Raw genomic sequence first — 17647 nt, forward strand, 5'->3', positions numbered from 1 at the left:
GACCTAAGGAAACACATCTACAGCAAAGAAAGGGTCACCAACCAAATTAGGAGACAAGACCCATTGGCCAATAGTAGTAAAGGACCAAGTGGAAGTGGCCTAGTCAAACCCGCAGAAGAGGTGGTGCATAGCCCCAACACATGGTGGCACGGTAGTGTCTAGGAGGCCTTTTGAATCTACCCTAGACAGAGACAGATCCCTCAAAGTGTAGGACACTCATATACACGTGCACTCACAGTGGGGCAAGTGGTCAGATGTGGGACATGCAACTACTTGCAAACTCACAGTGGGAAGCACAAAGTAGCCATCGAATTGTGGTGACCATGTTGTCAAAGTGCTTGATGTAGTAGGACTCAAGAGTAGTGACACATGGCACTTCTAGAGCTCTAGATGATCTTTGGACCACTTAGGCTATCACAAGGCATTAACACATGGTAGTCCCATAATAGACATGGACAAGACATTGGCTCCATGAACTATGCAGCACTGCCAAGTGGAGCACTATCCTTTGTCGGAGGGTTACTCATAAATCTGTAAGCATAGCATGTGGGTTCAATAGAAGAATTTTTTTAAATTCCCTTTTTACACATTTTTCGTATACATAAGGGTATCATATAAAGGGGGTATTCACAGATTGGATAGAAAAGGGTATCTTTTATCCATGATAAATATATAGGTAAGGGGTTTTACAAATAGGCCTTGAATCTCCCTTGAATGGACATGATATATAGGGTTTAAACATATTGACCCCCCGAGGATCCATTCAAATGAAGCCTCACATTTAGCCTATTAAAGAGCATGAGGTGGCCATGATCCAATGGAATATTTGAATCCAGCAATAGTCACAATGACATGGTGCATGGCTACAAAGGTCGGCCAGTGATGAAACTAGAGAATAGATTCTGGCAGTGGAAACAAAAGCATGGAGGCAAAGCCTCTCAGCAAAGTCTAGATTCCTTAATGAAGACAAGCAAGTCGATACAAGGGAGATGAATCCTAATTGAGCAGGGTAGACTAATGCAAGGTGTTGAAGCAAGCATACTATCTAGATATGAGCAAAGGGTGTAGTGTGGGTGCATAGTGGTTTAGATGATTGTTTGTCATATGGCTCGAGTGCATGCATTTGAGCATAAGAATGTTGATCATCCCTTTGTACGAGTTTGGCACGGTGAAATGAATGGCTGTCTGTGTGTGAGCGAGTGTTGGATCTAATAATTGAAGAGGTATAAGTTTGGGTCTCTACTTAGTTGTCCACTGAGTAAGTGTGTCAAAGTGGAGCCCCCATGGCTTCTATTGATGATAAAGCAAAGTTTGATATTTACCCATCAATCTAATAGAAATATTCATTGGTTTAGTCAACCCCTTCACGTCCTAGTGCCCTGGCCTAGTATTACTTTAAAACCAAGTGGTCAAGTCTCCATCCCAATTTGGGAGCGAGTTTGTTGGCTAAGCAAGAAGGTTAATGTGGAATCATTTCTAGTTTGATTCCTAAACGAGCACAAGTAGAGCGAGGTTAGATATTCAAAGAAAGACTTTGTTGATTTTTTGGGCAAGGGATCCTTTTGTTCCACAAATATTCTTTGGTCAATCCCCTAGCCATATATATATAGGATGGGGAGCATACCACTTAAAAAATGCAATGCACAAACCACTTTATATAGTGTTAACTACATTAGTAAGCAATATCATTTGATGGATAGTGGCAAGTCCAAAAAGATAGGATTGTGCAAATAGGCCCAAAATGGTTGTAAAAGAATGAGGAAAGAGAGTGCTGTAAAGATATTAGGAAGAGAGAGAGAGAGAGGTGCATAGGATATAGCTACATGTACACTATGTCGTATTGAACATAAACATGAATATATACATGTGATCCCCTTAGGGTTAGGGTTTTCCCCTAATGCCCTATAGGTTGTGGTGCAATTTACACCATCTTAAGTTGCACTGGGTAGGGAAAGGGTGCATGTACAAGACCTTTTTGTGGATTTCGTTTGGTGCATATGATAGCATCCAAAAATGAAAAAACAACTAAAAAAGAATAAGAGTAGTATGTGCATGCGTGAGCATAGTGACTACATAGCGAAAGCATGTACAATGAGTACAACTTATGATCATGTACATAAATGTGCATTTCACCCTCTTAAGTTGTGGGTCATCTTTCACCTTTATGAGCAAAGCCTAGAAGATAGGCTAAAGGGAAGAGGAAGGAAATATGCAGAAAGTAAATCCACCTAGATCAAATATTGGTTGATCAAAAGACGATTGCATGATACAAATTGCTAAAAAAGAGACAAGGCTCTAGTGGATGAGGAGAAGGGGGGATGCAAGGGAGGGGGCTTGCTTGCTATGAGTGGCATTATAGAGCTAGCTGTGGAGAGGGAGGAGTTCTCTCCTATTCCCTTGCTGAGGCAATAGTGGCATCAAAGCAAGTTACTTGACCTATCCTTGTCCCTTCAAGCTCAATTGTTCTACACTACCCTAGCAATCCACATAAATATTAATGTATCAAGTTTTCCTACTTATTAGGTGAAGTTACATTTGCCACAGTGCAGCAATTGTTAAACAAATCTTAAACTATGAAGTCTAACATTTGATAAAAAGTTGCAAAATGATGTCTTGTAGGATACAAACAACAATGATTCAAATCCATTTTCATGTTGGTTTATATGACATTACCTTCACAAATTAAGTTAGCACCATCCTTCTTACTTTTATTCTAAGGAATTCCCCCTAATCATCAATGTCTTGGATATGCTTGTGCCTCACCACTCTGGAGCATGATATGGAAATCCACAACATTCTTATAATCATTTGTCGTTGAGTGCAATTGACATGCCTTCCATTGAGAAGAGAATCACAATAGGGCCAATATGTATCTTGTTTTAAAAGGTTTTGTACCCTTCACAATAGGGCCAAACTGTATCATTTGAACTGAATCAAACCTTTTACATTTCATTACATGGAGCTTGGAAAGCCTCGATCGTGAGCCTACCCTATGGCCACAATAGCGGTCTCACTGAACACATCCCCATCGAGTGTCCTTCAGGAGCGACACACACAGCTACACAACTGGTGGGCTTTGGAGAAACCTGCTTCTGAAAGTTATAGAAGCCAACGTGTTAATGAGGACTTATGAGGCGTAGTGGTTTAATAGCTCGGGTGATGTCTGCACTATGAGAGATGTCTCTGAGTAACGGTGTGAGATGCTGTAACTCCTGATCAGCAGGATCACCAAGAAATGGAGCTACGCAGATTCCGTTCTCTGGATTGCGAGAATACAGCGTGGGACGGTCGTCTACAATGACCACTCTCTTCAGATCTCTGCCCAGATTCCTAAGGTCCTTCACCCTCCGCGACTTCTTGTGGTGATCGACGTATTGTTTCTCACAAGCGTCCTTGTAAAGGCGATGTGCTATCATGCGGCCTGTTTGATCCAACCGGTCAAGGATCGGATCAGCGTATGACTTGGTGGCAGAGGTGAATACCACCACTTCATACAGTGCTGTCATGGCTGCCAAGAACTCCTCTACGCCGGGCCTCTTGAAAACGTCCCGGACACTGTGTGTGCTATCAACCCGAAAATCTGCCTGACATCTGCTACGATTAGCGTTCACGGATTGGATACGCACAGAATGAATGAGGGTCTCGTCCATGTCAAGCAACAGTGTGGCCCTACCTTTGTGCTCCGGCCTTTGAGGAGGCAGCAACTTTCTTGACTTTCTCCGCTTGGTGGACAATACGTGAGCAGCTTGGTTGGACGTAATAGGCTTTGCTGATTCTGAATCCCCCTTAGTGATGGCCACGGGCAACTTCAACTTCACAATCATGCTCGATGGTTGCGGCACGGGTACCTTTGAGTCTATGAATTCGCCTGCATGGAGGAGTACAGGAGGAAGCTTGAGTCGGACCAGGAGACGAACGCTATCATGATCATGAGGGAGCGATGGAGGTGGTTGTGGTTGCATGACTGCGGCCATACTGCAAGTTCGATCAATCGAAAAAGTATGAGAGGAAATGGCGCGATGGAGAAGGAAGCAGTGCAGATGAAATGCGAGACTAGACGTCCGTCGGCTGAATGAGGCAATGTGCAACTTTGCTTTCTCTCCAAGCGTGCTTTGCACTTTGCTTTCTCTCCAAACGTGCTTTTCCAAACGATATTATGCATTTAGGCTTCCGGCTATGTGCTTTTCGACATATCATGAATTGCATTATGGGTGCCGTTGTTTCCATGACCTATTTTATTGAGCCACGTGTGCATGAAGTGCTGAAGCCCTACCAACAAAAAGCAAGGTCTCATATGTGTTGTTGCTTCATAAGAGATTTGCGGAAGACACGTTTGCAACCACACTTTAGATTAAACACTTCAACGTAGGCTCCTATAGCGTGATTGTACGCTAAGCACAACAACACAAAGCAACTATAGATGCGCTTAGTAGACGCGCAAAATAGCGGGCGCGTCTATAAGCGTTGCTTGAGTAGAGAAATTACGGGCACGTCTAATAGCGCGTCTAACATCTCATCTATTTGTGTGTGTATTAACACGTCTATTTGTGCATTTAAACTGAGAAAATACGGGCCCATCTAACATTGCCTTTATCAGCGCATCTATTTGCGCACATATTAATACATCTATTTACGCGTTTAAACTGAGAAAATACGGGCCTGTTTAACATTGCGTTTATCAGCGCAATTATGCAACTCCGTGCATAATTGCGTGTAGTCTATTACTTTGTTGCGTCCTTTCCCTTGAGGCACAATAGAGGTCATCCTTAGGTCTTCATCCTCTCTCCATAGTCGTGGGAGAGAGCTATCCACATCAACAAGAAACTCAGAAATATATACAAGTGACTCTTGTACCAACCAACCCTCGGCCATGCTACCTTCGGGTCTTGCATTTTGTCTCACGAAGCCCTTCAAGGTCTTCATGAAGTGCTCGAGGAAGAACAACCATCGTGCATGTATAGTACCGCATATAGCAATCTCATCCACCAAATGCACTATAATATGTAGTTGGCTTGTGAGAATAGAACGTAAAAATGTCTCCTCCACTAAACAAACCACCTCCACTGACATAACTCGAGCATTCTCAAGCATGGTGGGATCTATTTCCTTTGAGCTCACATACCTAGAAATGAAAAAGTACACCATCTTAGCAATATGCATTCAAACTTGCATGGAGCATTGATACGCATCATATTTTGTATCATGTAAAGTACCTCACAAGCTCGCCTATCTTGTAAATACAATCTTTCACGTCCTTCTATGCACTACGTGAAATGCTAGTAGGTAGTATAAACTGAACCCACGAGGAGGTGGTTGATTAGTTGCTTATAATTATTCACTCACAAATTTAAAAGGAAAAAGATATTATGCACATAAAATACTTACTTGGAGCATCTTGTGCCAATCATGAGATTTCAAGCCATATAATTGCTCTACACCTCTTTTCTTGCTCTTTGGAAAGGCTCCCTTCAAACACCTTATGTATCTAGTGGGAGTATGAATTGTAGTAATAGTGTACTTCACCGTCGCCATCTCTAGCTTTGATAACCTCCACGGTGCACGAGGTAAAAAAACACACCCATTTGGTCTCTCTTGTGGCCAAGCTTCATGCATCCTCCCTGTGGTACGTAGATCCTTCCTTATGCCTGTGGAATCTCGTGTCCCATTCAAATGCTCCCAAATGGTAGATGCCACATTCTTGAAGATATGCATGGGATGAAGCAGGTGATTGATCTTTAGGTGGGACCAATATGGTAAATGATAAAAGATGGAGTATCTAAACAAAAGTTGGTGGTAGCGAGCAATCTTTATTTCCAGCCAATATAGCACACAATAGTTACAAACCCATACTGGCTCATGCCAAATAGTGGAGGAGTCGTGGAACCGTCCCAAATTCTCATCCAATCTCCCACAGTGAGTGATTGTGGGAGGACTTCATTCCAAGGGGCAACATATCTAGGATGATCAGGTGGGAGAAATTGATGGTGATTCTCATAGATGACCTTGTTCAATGCGTCTACCCGTGAGGCAACTAGCGAAGGACCACAAACAGGACATACATGGTAACCCGATGTAGTGAGACTTGAATAATAGACACGATTAAGAGTTGAAGTTGGGTTTAGGGTGCCACATCCTTTGCCTATTCATAATTAGAAGTGCAATGCTTACTTGAACACTCGGCATAGCTTGGGAAGTCATGCATCGTCCACATCAAGACTACTTTGTAGTTGAAGTCTCGTGACGAGGGAGGCCTGCTCACATCATGCACCTCGATACCTCTCCAAAGTATCTCTAGCTCGTCAATCAAAGGCTCCAAATAAACATCATGGTTTTTGACTTTATGTTTCCCTGGAATTAGAAGGGACAGCATAACATGTCCTTTATTAATAGCCATAAAGAATGGAAGATTATAATTCACCAATATCACTGGCCATACACTGCAAGAGGTGCTTTTGAGACCAAATGGGTTCACACCGTCCATACCCAATCCAAGTCTCAAGCTCCTAGGTTCTTCCTTGAAGCTTGGCCATGTGTCTTCAATATGCTTCCACGCAGGAGAGTCCGCAGGAGTTCTCCACTTGCAATCGATTGATCGATGGGAGGAATGCCATGACATGAGCTCTGCAATAGATTTGCACTTGAACATATGTTGGATGCGAGGGATTATGGGAAAATGTCGCAGAACCTTATGAGGCACATCCAAAGTTTTGAGATCTGCTCTATATCTTGCCTCTCCATAAGTAGGACACTCTCTTGCATCCTTATGTAGTCCACAAGTAGGATACTCTCTTGCATCCTCTTGCATCCTTATGCATCAAAGTCCATCTATCGGAGCACATCTATAGGTGCATCTTAGAGCACGTCTAAAACCGCGTCTACAAACGCGTTTAGACGTGCATCTAGCCTATTTACAGACACAGACAGTCGCGTCTATAGATGCGCTATTATATGCGAAAATAGATGTGCTAGTCAGACGTGTCTATAGACGCACTCCGTTCTCTTCCCCTTTCTTCTCAACTCATCAGTAATCGTCTTTTTTTCTTTTTTCCAGTTCATCATGTGGCCAGGAAGCGCTTCGGGCTCACCTGATCTCTGGGAGTCTATTTTTAGGGACTTATATAACCTTCTAGGACACCCTCCTAGTCTTGCAGAGTTATACGGGTATATGATGGGTACTCTAAACACCCCCAGGAGTCAGCACTACAGACTCCAAACCACCCCACACCAGCTGAGATCACCCCAGCGGAGTCAGCACAGCCCAACTGGCTACACAGCACGGGCCCATCTCCCATGCTGTCTTATGCCCCTTCCCCCATGCCGTCTTATGCCCCTTCCACCATGCCATCTTATGCCCGTTTCCCCATGCCATCAGGAGGTCCAGGTTCTATCTCACAGAGCCGTCGGCATACTCCTGTGCAGTCGAGATTCGGTTCTCCAGCTACGAGTGGTCCACGTAGTCCCATGCAGTCTCCAACTACGAGTAGCCAGTGTACTAGCTTGGCACGACACGGTAGCAGATGTAGTAGCAGGGAGAGCAGTGGGGGATGCATGGCACAGTGCTTTAGGAGGGGTGGTGGTGGGGACGATGATGATTTAGATGATTTAGACCTGCCTCCGAGTGATGGTACGATATTCTATGACATCACTCAGATAGGAGGCATCTTGATGGATGCACGGGGGAAGGACATCATGGCCTTCATGCGCTCTATAATTGCTAACTTTAATTATGAGCTAATGGATTTTTTTCTAAAGTTGAATTAAGCACACCTCATGTTATTTTAATCATATTAAAAATTTTCAAAAGTTGAATTAAATAGCCCTACTTTATAATGCATGTGGTACACTAAAATTATATAGAATTAATCATGAATCTCATACCAAGTATAAAGTATAAAAATATAAGTCTAGTGTTGGCTTTATATCTTGCTCAGTGGTGCTCCTTGGAGTTGTGTTAGTGATGACAAAATATGAAGAGGGGAGAGGAGAAGAGTAGAGATGAGGAGAGAGGGCACAGCTAGAGAGCACACCACAAATGACTAACTGTACACTAGATTTAGTTGAAAAAATAGAATGTATACAAACCCTTTTAGAGTTAGGGTTAGGGGATCTAACCCTTTCCTTTATAGCACTCTATAAGGTTAGTGCTATGCACATATGATCACGTGATGGTGCTATGCACACATGATCACATGATGTTGAGCGTGAACTCTCAACACCTTCCCTCAAGATCAACATCATGAAGTAGGCCTTCCCTCAAGATGATGATTCTGGGGAATCAAAGAAGGACTAAGCATTACATTCCATCACACCCCTTTAATGGGAATGTCCTACCTCTGTGTCAAACCAAGAGCTAGTCAGTGTTTCTCAAATAGCTCTTTACCAAGTGGTTTGGTAAAGATGTCTGCAACATTTTCTTTGCTATCACAATGCTGCAGTGTGATGTCACCAAGTAACACTCTTTCTCTGATGAAGTGCTCTCTGACATCAATGTGCTTTGTCCTAGAGTGATATACTGGATTTTTGGCCAATGATTGAGCCGATAAATTATCTTAGTATATTGTTGTTGGCTTTGACTCATCAAAGTAATCTGTTTTTGACAATAGTCTTCTGAGCCATATAGCCTCACATGCACCTGTAGTGAGTGCTCTATATTCTGCTTCAGTCAAAGACAAAGAAACAGTTGGCTGTTTGTTTGACAACCATGATATAGCACCTTGACCAAGGAAAAATGCATATCCCTGTGTCGATCTCCTAGTCTTATGATCTCCGACATAGTCACTATCACAGTATCCATGCAAGCATGGATGACTTCCTCTCTATTCTATCCCAAACTGTCTTATACCTCTGATGTATCTCAAGAATCTTTTGGCTGCATTCCAGTGAGACTGTTTTGGATTTGCCATAAACTGTGCTAGTGAGCTTACTGCATAACAAATATCTGGCCGTGTGATTGTCAGATATATAAGAGATCCAATGAGCTGCCTGTAGTATCTGTCATTGATTGTAGGCTTTTTTGAATCTTTAGTAAGTTTCAAACTCTGTTCCATGGGAGTGGCTGCAATCTTGCAATCTGCCATATGAAAATTCTTCAGGAGACTGTCAACATACTTGAGCTGACTCATGAATGTGCTATCTGAATCTCTCCAGAACTCAATTCCAAGACAATAGTGCATAAGTCCAAGATATTTCATGTCAAACTCTGCAAATAAGTCTTGTTTTAGTTTTCTGATGAAGCTATCCTTGCTTCCTGTCACAATCAGATCATCTACATACAAAAGTGCAATAGTAATGTCTTCCCCTTGAACTTTGTAGTAGAGAGTATGATCTGCATTGGATTTCATGTATCCCAGATCAGCAAAATACTTGTCAACTCTACTGCCAACTTCTGGGTGCTTGCTTTAAGCCATAGAGACTCTTCTTGAGATGGCAAACCTTATTCTCATTTCCTAGTTCAACATAACCTGCTGGTTGTTGCATGTAGACTTCCTCGTCTAGGTAACCATTGAGAAATGCATTCTTGACATCAAGCTGATACACATTCCATTTGCTGAGTGTTGCTAGTGATATCAAGAACCGTATGGAATCCATGTTTGCTACTGGAACATAAGTCTCATCATAGTCTTGACCATATTGTTGTGCAAATCCTTTTGCAACTAATCTAGCTTTATATCTCTGAATACTTCCATCTGGATTGTACTTCACTTTGTATACCCATTTTTTGGCTATGGCCTTCTTTCCTGGTGGAAGGTTGCATAATTCCCAAGTATTATTCTTATACAAAGCATCCATTTCTTCATTCATAGCAGTTTGCCATTCTAGCTAGTCTACTGCATCTTCGAAGTACACTGGCTCTTCTGTAGCCATGATGGTAGTCATAAGAGCATAGTTGGTGGTTTCCTTTCTGAGCATATGTCAATCTGGCTGGTGGTCTACTTTCCCTAGTAGACCGTCTGAGCAATTCTTGCTCTTCTTCATCAACCTGTTCTATAGATGACTGTGAAGTCGATGCTTCTATCTCCTGTGTAGGTGAGGTTTTCCATTCTGATTCCTCATCAAAGATTACATCTCTGGAGATAATGACTTTGCAATTGATGGGATCATACAATTTGTATGCTTTTCTTTCTTCACTGTAGCCAACCATGATGCATTTGTGTGACTTCACATCCAATTTCCTATGATGATCATCATGAAGTAGAGATTTAACAAGTACTTGAAATTGACATGACCATATCTCTTGTGCCATTTTGCAGATACTGGCATCTGTTGCATTTGAGCTGACATGGCATGCTTATCTGCCTTACCTTAATATTACCATGGGCATGCTACCTTACCTTAATAGTTCATACAAGGGGGGGAGGGATACTAATATTAATGGGAATTTTGAATCTCATTTGAAAGGTGAACAAGTGCACCTAACCAGTATATCATTGGTTCTTGGATTTCCATTGACAAGGTGCTCTTTTGAGAAGACTAGGCATTATGTTGATGATGCATCATGGACACAATAAAACCATAAGTTGACACTTTTAGATGTATAACATGGTGTTAGAATTGTTTGTTCCCTCTATTCTAGTCTTTGGGACATTATCTTGAGGTGGAAGGTAGCCCATGCTTACGTCCATCCTCCATTGACATCCTATGCTAGCAATTGTCACCTTTGACATGTAGTAGGTCCTCAACAACGATCCATGACAATGTCTTGAGGAGATCAGCTAGGTGGAGTGAGGTGCTACATGAGATGAGCCATGTTTCACTACTTTCTAACATACCAAGGGTGGCACATACGTGGAAGATGATGATCATGTTAAAGGCCCCAAGCCCACAATTACACTCTAATTGACTCAATAATGATGTTGATTTTGTAGTTGAAAGGGCTAAGGAAAGTTGATTCAAAGAAGCCCACAAAATAATGCCTTTGTCTTAATATTGATGTCCTTGTAGAGAGTGATTCTTGAGCCAAATTTGCCCACCACAGGATGGCATCAGTAGATATTTCTTGCTATCTGAATAAGATTTGTTTATTGTCCCATTATTTGGAGTTTTTTGCTGGTGCTTCTCAATAGTGCTTCTAATGGTGTAATGAACTACATATAGAGAGTCATTACCAGAGCACCTTTCCATGGGGTTGGGGGTTAGTGTAAAATACTACCCTTATTTTCCTTTATTTGAAAATTACCCTTATGTATCAAACCCCACATGGGGGTGGGGGTTAATTTGAAATACTACCCCTATTTTCCTTCATTTGAACATTACCCCTATGTATCAAGCCATAAAATCCCCCTTACTACTCGATTTCCTAATTGGTCCAAAATTGCAACTAGAAATTTTCCTTACCCTTGCATGTTAGAAATCATGAAAGGGCCTCCACTAGTGAGCCTTGATTTAGGAATCTTGAGAGCCCATATCTTTGACTTTTATGTGGACTACCTCATCATGAAGGCTTGACCTTCATCATTGCAAAATAATTCAAAGGTGGAAATTCAATTTTCATGTATGCACAACAAAAAGTTCAATTTCAAGGCATCGCCCTACACCCACTAGTGATGAATGTTGGGAAATTTTATTGCGATGTATGCAATAATAGTCCTCTCTATTATCCAGCCATCTAGCTCCCTCGAATTTGTATGGCCACTCTTTGTACTCAAGTCTCCTCAACTGCACAGACCACAAATTCGTAGGGCCACTTTGTATCTCATGAGCTTCAAAGGATACGATGAACAACTCTTGGAAGCAAGAAAGTGCCCCTCGCTAAGTGCACAAAACCCTAGTCTTTTCTCAACAAAGAAATAAAGGCCTGCAAAATAAGAATGCAACAAAGGAGAAGAGAAGAGGATTTAACAAACCCAACTCTAGCTAACCAAGAAGGATATGGGAATGCAGCCACATGGGTAGACCAAAAATCTTAGACTCCTCTTTTCTAAACTTTAGTACTACAATGTTTCCAAGTCCTTATGGGTGACCACACTTTTGTAAATGCATCAGCTTTGAGTGGGCTAATGCAAAATAACTACAATGAAATTGGCCATTGATGAGCAAGCCTTCACATAGCTTCACCTCAAGGAGTGTCTCAAGTCACATATAGTACTACACTGGGAAGTGCCTAAATCTATTGTCTTTGAATCAATTTAGTGTTGCAAGATATTGATGTGGATCCTTGATATGGAAATCCATGCAACAATATATTTAGTATGGTTCTTGCTAAAATTTCACCCAAATCTTCAAATCTCAAGCAAGTCATATTGATGTAAGCATGAAACCTATTCCTAATGTCCCTATATGAAACACAAGGATATATTTGGTGGAATTCTTGTTAAATTTTCACCCAAATCTTGAAATCTCAAGCAAGTCCTATTGATTTTCCTATAATCATGAAACCTATGTTTAATTTCTCTATATGAATAGTGTTGAGGATGGTGTAAATTGCACCATACCTATAGGGCATTAGGGGAAAACCCTATCCCTAACCCTAAGGGTTTCTCATGTTTATGTTCAATACAACGTATAGGTAGCATTAGGTTTTTGTGGGGCTACCTCCTTTTTAGAGGCAAGTTCTTGTGGTACTACTGTTGTCTTGATGGTATCAGAACCGATGGTGCTCCCAAGCCCTTGCATTTGGTCAAGGCACTAAGCCCTCCGTATGCGAGGCATCCTCCTTCTTTGAGAGTGAGATTTGTGCGGTTCATCCTTCGTGAGAAAGTCCTCCGTTGAGAGAGAGTATAATCTCTTGCTGTAGTCAAGGCATAAGCCCTCCCTTTGAGTCATCTCCATTCCTTCTCTAGCTCTCATCCTAGAGCTCTTCTCCACCTTCCATATGGTTTAGAATGTTTGTCATTTCGACATATGCGGCTTTGGTTATGTTCATTTTAGCGTTATTGTCTTCTTCTTCATTTCTTGAGAGATATCTTTAAAGGTTTTGTGAGAGAAAAGTTTTGGCTTCTCTTCAGCATACATAGCCGATCAACGAAGCTCCCACATCTCTCTCGTTTTTTATAGAGAGAGAGAGAGAGGCTATTAACACGCCTGACAACTAAGGCTATTAACACGCCTGACAACTAAGGTGCAAGAGAGAACAAAAGGGCGACTCAAGATCTTTCAACAAAGCGAGTTCCTCAGTACAAGCAGCCTAGATGCCTACCGCCTCGACAAAAAGGCTCTAGGCAGATAAGCGACTCTTCTACAGCCTCAACCCAAAAGCAAAGCTGTCCACGCCTACAATGGACCAACGAAAGCGTCTCCCCATGTCAACTAGCATCAACACACAAAGTATCTCCTCACAATAAGAGGATTGGAATCTGTGCTGAGTCATGTTTGGTAACCAATATTCGTACACTCTACACTCGTCATGACCTTGTAGAAGTTTGTGAGAGGATCTCCATTGCTCGCCTACTTGTTTCTAGGCCACTTGGTTGCCGCAAGGTGAGCAAGATCCACCACCCTTTAACTGTACCCCTACTCATTGTATTGTCGCCCATCACCATAGTCAGGGAAGAATTACCAGTGGAGGACACGTTCGAGCAATAGAAATCTAGGAAGACCAAGGGTCATCGCACATGGTGAGAATGCCCTTCAAAGGCCCGTCCACAGCTTTTCTGAAAACTGATTTCAACGCCTTCAGCAACTAGAGGCTCACACGAGGACTTCTACACAAACGCATGCCTGGCACAACCCATGTAACAAGTGCTCCATACGCCTCAGCGCAGCAGCTCCCACGGACTACAATGCTCCAGCGGCTCACACAGAGAGAAAACGAGCTCAAGCTCCACGACGGCCAACTCCAAGCATCCACGGCAACACAACAACAAACGATGCTCCAAACAAGCACGCCCACAGCTGCCCAAGCACTCCTAGCGGGACTCCCAACGACCACGCCCTTGACGTCTCCTGCAATTGAAACAAGGTACAGACTCCATGGACTCTGCGAGACTCCTTCGAACGGATCCTACCAATGGCCACGCCCCACGACAGGCAGTCCAACCAACCCATAGCAACGCCTTAGCAGGCCTCTATCCATTTACAACGTTCAACAATAACCATCAAACTCAATAGCTCCTTCAACAAGCAGGACCCAGACAGCAGAGACTCCAGCAAGGGCTCCAGCAACACGACTCGAGCAATGAAGGCATCAACGACTCTTTGCACATGGCAACTCGACACAGCTGCCACAAACGGAATGACAGCAGCATAGGATGCACAAACAGCTCCACTCCACTCACACGCAGCTTCCACACCTCCATGACGGACGACACAGCCTCTAGGCAACGACACAAATTGAGGAGGGGACATAATCTTCGTGATTCTGTCGATATTTTCGCATATTCCGTCCAAGCGCAGCTACGTTACCACACATAGAGGTGTGGTCAAGGAATTTCAGTCTATATGCCATGTTAGGCTTATCTTTCCACATTAGCAACGTTGCCCACTTTGCCCAGCTGCCCACCTGCCACACCATCTAGTACACGTCAGTAGCCATGTCAACGCTGACATGTCATCCTTGACTACCACATCATCTGCTCAGTTCAATAAGCCTAGGCAGCATACTGCCACATCAGTAATACACATGGCAATCGATGTCATCAATGCCACATAAGCATGCCATGTCATCATGCCAAGTGGCATAGCCCCTGCTAGGCACACTTGCCTCTTCATGCAAGCATATTGCGGTTTTGCATGTGCATCCATGCGCCACCTCAGCACATCGTGCCACACAATCACACTTTGTAATTGGCATGTGACCTCAGTCTACCACATCACCCTTCATCCACACCATCATTTTGACCACCCTCTTGGGATCAAAGTTTGGCCATCTTTTGGGAGCTGGACCTAGCACATAAAATTCATTTTGTTGCATTTTGCGCTTTGACGTGTAGTCTAGCTATAGACAAGCATAGCCATAGAGGAGATTAAACTCCACAAAGCCAAGTAAGCCATTGTCACATCACCTAATTAGTTCCCACCGGTGTCAATCCTTTTGAATCTATCTTCGGTGTACACATTCACACATCATCAGCATTCAGCATCGCATATGCCTCAAGGACATCTTATGTTTTCTTAGTTGTATTTCAAGATTCTAGGCCTTTATATCCTGTCAACTCCACCATGAGCCTACGACAAGTGCTACATCCTATGCCAACAGATGTTTAGCCATGCACATATAAGACGATCTTTTGCTCATGATGTTGATCATACAAGTTGGATAAGTTCCCATACCTTGACATTTGTACGGGCCTCTTCTTCAATAGAGCAGACTTCATACTTGCACCTTCGGCCCCAGCTTTTATATGCAGCCCCTGGATCACTCTATCCACATAGACTATGCAACCTTCTATGACCCTATATCATATGACAGAGATTATTCTATTGCAGCATATCTCCAACATTGCTGTCAATTCTTTTGGGTTGGTGACACCCTTGTATGTCACATTCTCCGTAGCTACATTGACAAGCTAGATGCCTCTTCTATAGAGCAGCTGCACAGTCCATGTTGACTTATGACATGTTCATCACGCAGCCATACAGATGTTTGACACAGCTTATCTTGGTTGGCTTAAACTACAATGTTTAAAACTTTGATTTCTTCCATGAGGCACTAGGAGTCTCTCTTTTGGAAAATTTTGAAGTTAAGGACTAGATGATGGAGCAACAAGCACTAGTATTCGTTGCTTCCTTGCCAACAATAGAGCAATAAACTACTAGTGAAGCAACTCTCCCCACAGGTGAAGACATCCACGTACCCAATTCCTAACATTTATTTTTCCTTTCTCTCAATGAGAGCAACATGAGTACAGTCTTCCTAAGAACAATATATATTTGGGGTCACTACCAATTCCCCATGATTGGATTTCATTGTACATATACCAAAATCTTGTCTTGGCAAGCGAAAATATAATCCATGGGATAAGATTGTCTAGTAATTACCTTTAGTTTAGTATCTCTTTTTTGGCAACTTTGACATGCATCTTTTGAACTCTGACCCCAATTTGGGTTACATATCCAATTGAATGGCCCCACATGATCTATGTCTTGATGATATTGGTTGATTCATATATAAATGTTATTGTGTGAATTTATTCCATTAAAAATTTTCAAAGTATTAAAATTGATTTAATGTATGTTATATAATCACTAGTCAAGCAGTATCATGTACATGAAGCTTCCAAGATTTTTTATGTATAGAGATAAGCATGGAACTTCTAACACAATAAAAGTCTAGTAATTAGATCATATCTAGTACTTTTTCAAAAAAGTTATAGGTTATAACTACTTTATATCAATTCTTGTTTTCTCTTCATTTGATTTTAATCAGTCTTCTTTTCTTTTTTTTAATGTTTGAACTCTAATGTTTTTGTAAATGTTTTGTAGCACCTTTTTCGGCTTTCTTACAAAAGATATGATATTGTATAACTAAATTCTCTGCCATCATTGTAAGAAACAAATAGTTTAATGTTTTTTAAAAGGAAGATATATTTTAAGTCTAGTTTGTGTACAATGTTATGACTATATTCAATCTACGCATTTTGTTGACTCTTCATTGGGATTAACGTAAGTGCAAGTCAAAGCCATGTTAGGTCTCCATAGGAAAGAAGAGTATATTCCACTTGAATGTTCTATATAACAATATTAAAAAAACCATATATATGTGAATTCAAAGCTTTCCCAAATTAGAAATGCTTTGAATTGAAGGGAAATTGTGTCAGCACTCTATTGTGCTTTTGAGAAATACCCAAAATTTGCATGTTTTAAGCTTCTACAAAAAGTACACTTCTCTTTATTTCGACATACTTGTTTTTTCTAAAGTAATGTTGTATCATCATGTTCTTCAAAATGACAGAAAATAGTCTTAAATTTTAATGTTTAAAAAGCAATGTTCTATTCAAGTCTCTTTTGTGCCACACAATGTTATAGATTTATACAATATTGTTCCAACCCTAAAGCCTTCCATGTGCATATGCACCATTAACTTTTTCTATCAATTCTTGCACTTTAGAATGTGCATCTATGTAATAATATATATGCATGTAATGATGACACAAGATGCATTATGCTAACTTCATGATGTATTTCACATGAATAAACCATGACATAGAGAGATTATTTCATATATTATAATGCATGAGGCACATGCACAAAACATGACAAATACAATCGATTTTGTCATACAATCGATTTGATGCATGTGAGACACATGATGATATGACACATCTAATTTCGTGATATAACTTTAATAGACATCCATTTTAATAAACTTATCCCCTTCTAAGGGAGATCCCAAGCATCTAAATCCTAACTTATGGCACCTTCGACCCCTTGGTTTATGGGTCTATGACTAAGCACTACTCCCTAGGTCATGCCTCGAATCCTAATGGATAAGAGAAGGATATTACCTCTTACGTAAAAAATGACCAAATTATAGTGTTTTATACATGCAGCAACACTCCTACTGTTGGTGGTAGAACTTTACCCCATTATTATCATGTATTTAAAAAAAAAATCAGTTCTCCAAAGTGCAATGATGCAATGATAATCTTTACTTTATCAAAAAGGGTACTATAGTTAAAAAATAATTGCAACAGGTAGTATTGCTATGAAAGTTGCAATATGTAATAAATTAGTGCAATAGTATAATTTTCCTATTAAAAGGAATGCCCTT

The 17647-nt window shown here is 41.4% G+C and overlaps 1 protein-coding gene across 1 annotated transcript; it reads right to left on the reverse strand.

Moving 5' to 3' along the window:
* Positions 1-3116: 3116 nt before the first annotated feature.
* Positions 3117-3974, reverse strand: LOC147890132 (uncharacterized). Its single transcript, XM_087390215.1, has one exon. The coding sequence runs from the start codon at positions 3972-3974 to the stop codon at positions 3117-3119; it is 858 nt and encodes a 285-aa protein (XP_087246341.1).
* Between the last annotated feature and the right edge of the window lie 13673 nt (positions 3975-17647).

The sequence above is a fragment of the Dipteris shenzhenensis genome, chromosome 19 (assembly GCF_047967505.1).
Source record: "Dipteris shenzhenensis isolate YYH24624 ecotype China chromosome 19, Dip_SZ_1.0, whole genome shotgun sequence".
NCBI lineage: Eukaryota > Viridiplantae > Streptophyta > Polypodiopsida > Gleicheniales > Dipteridaceae > Dipteris > Dipteris shenzhenensis.

Excerpts from the sequence above, each read along its gene's own strand:
- LOC147890132 (XM_087390215.1), bottom strand. The coding sequence starts at position 3,974 with ATGGCCGCAGTCATGCAACCACAACCACCTCCATCGCTCCCTCATGAT.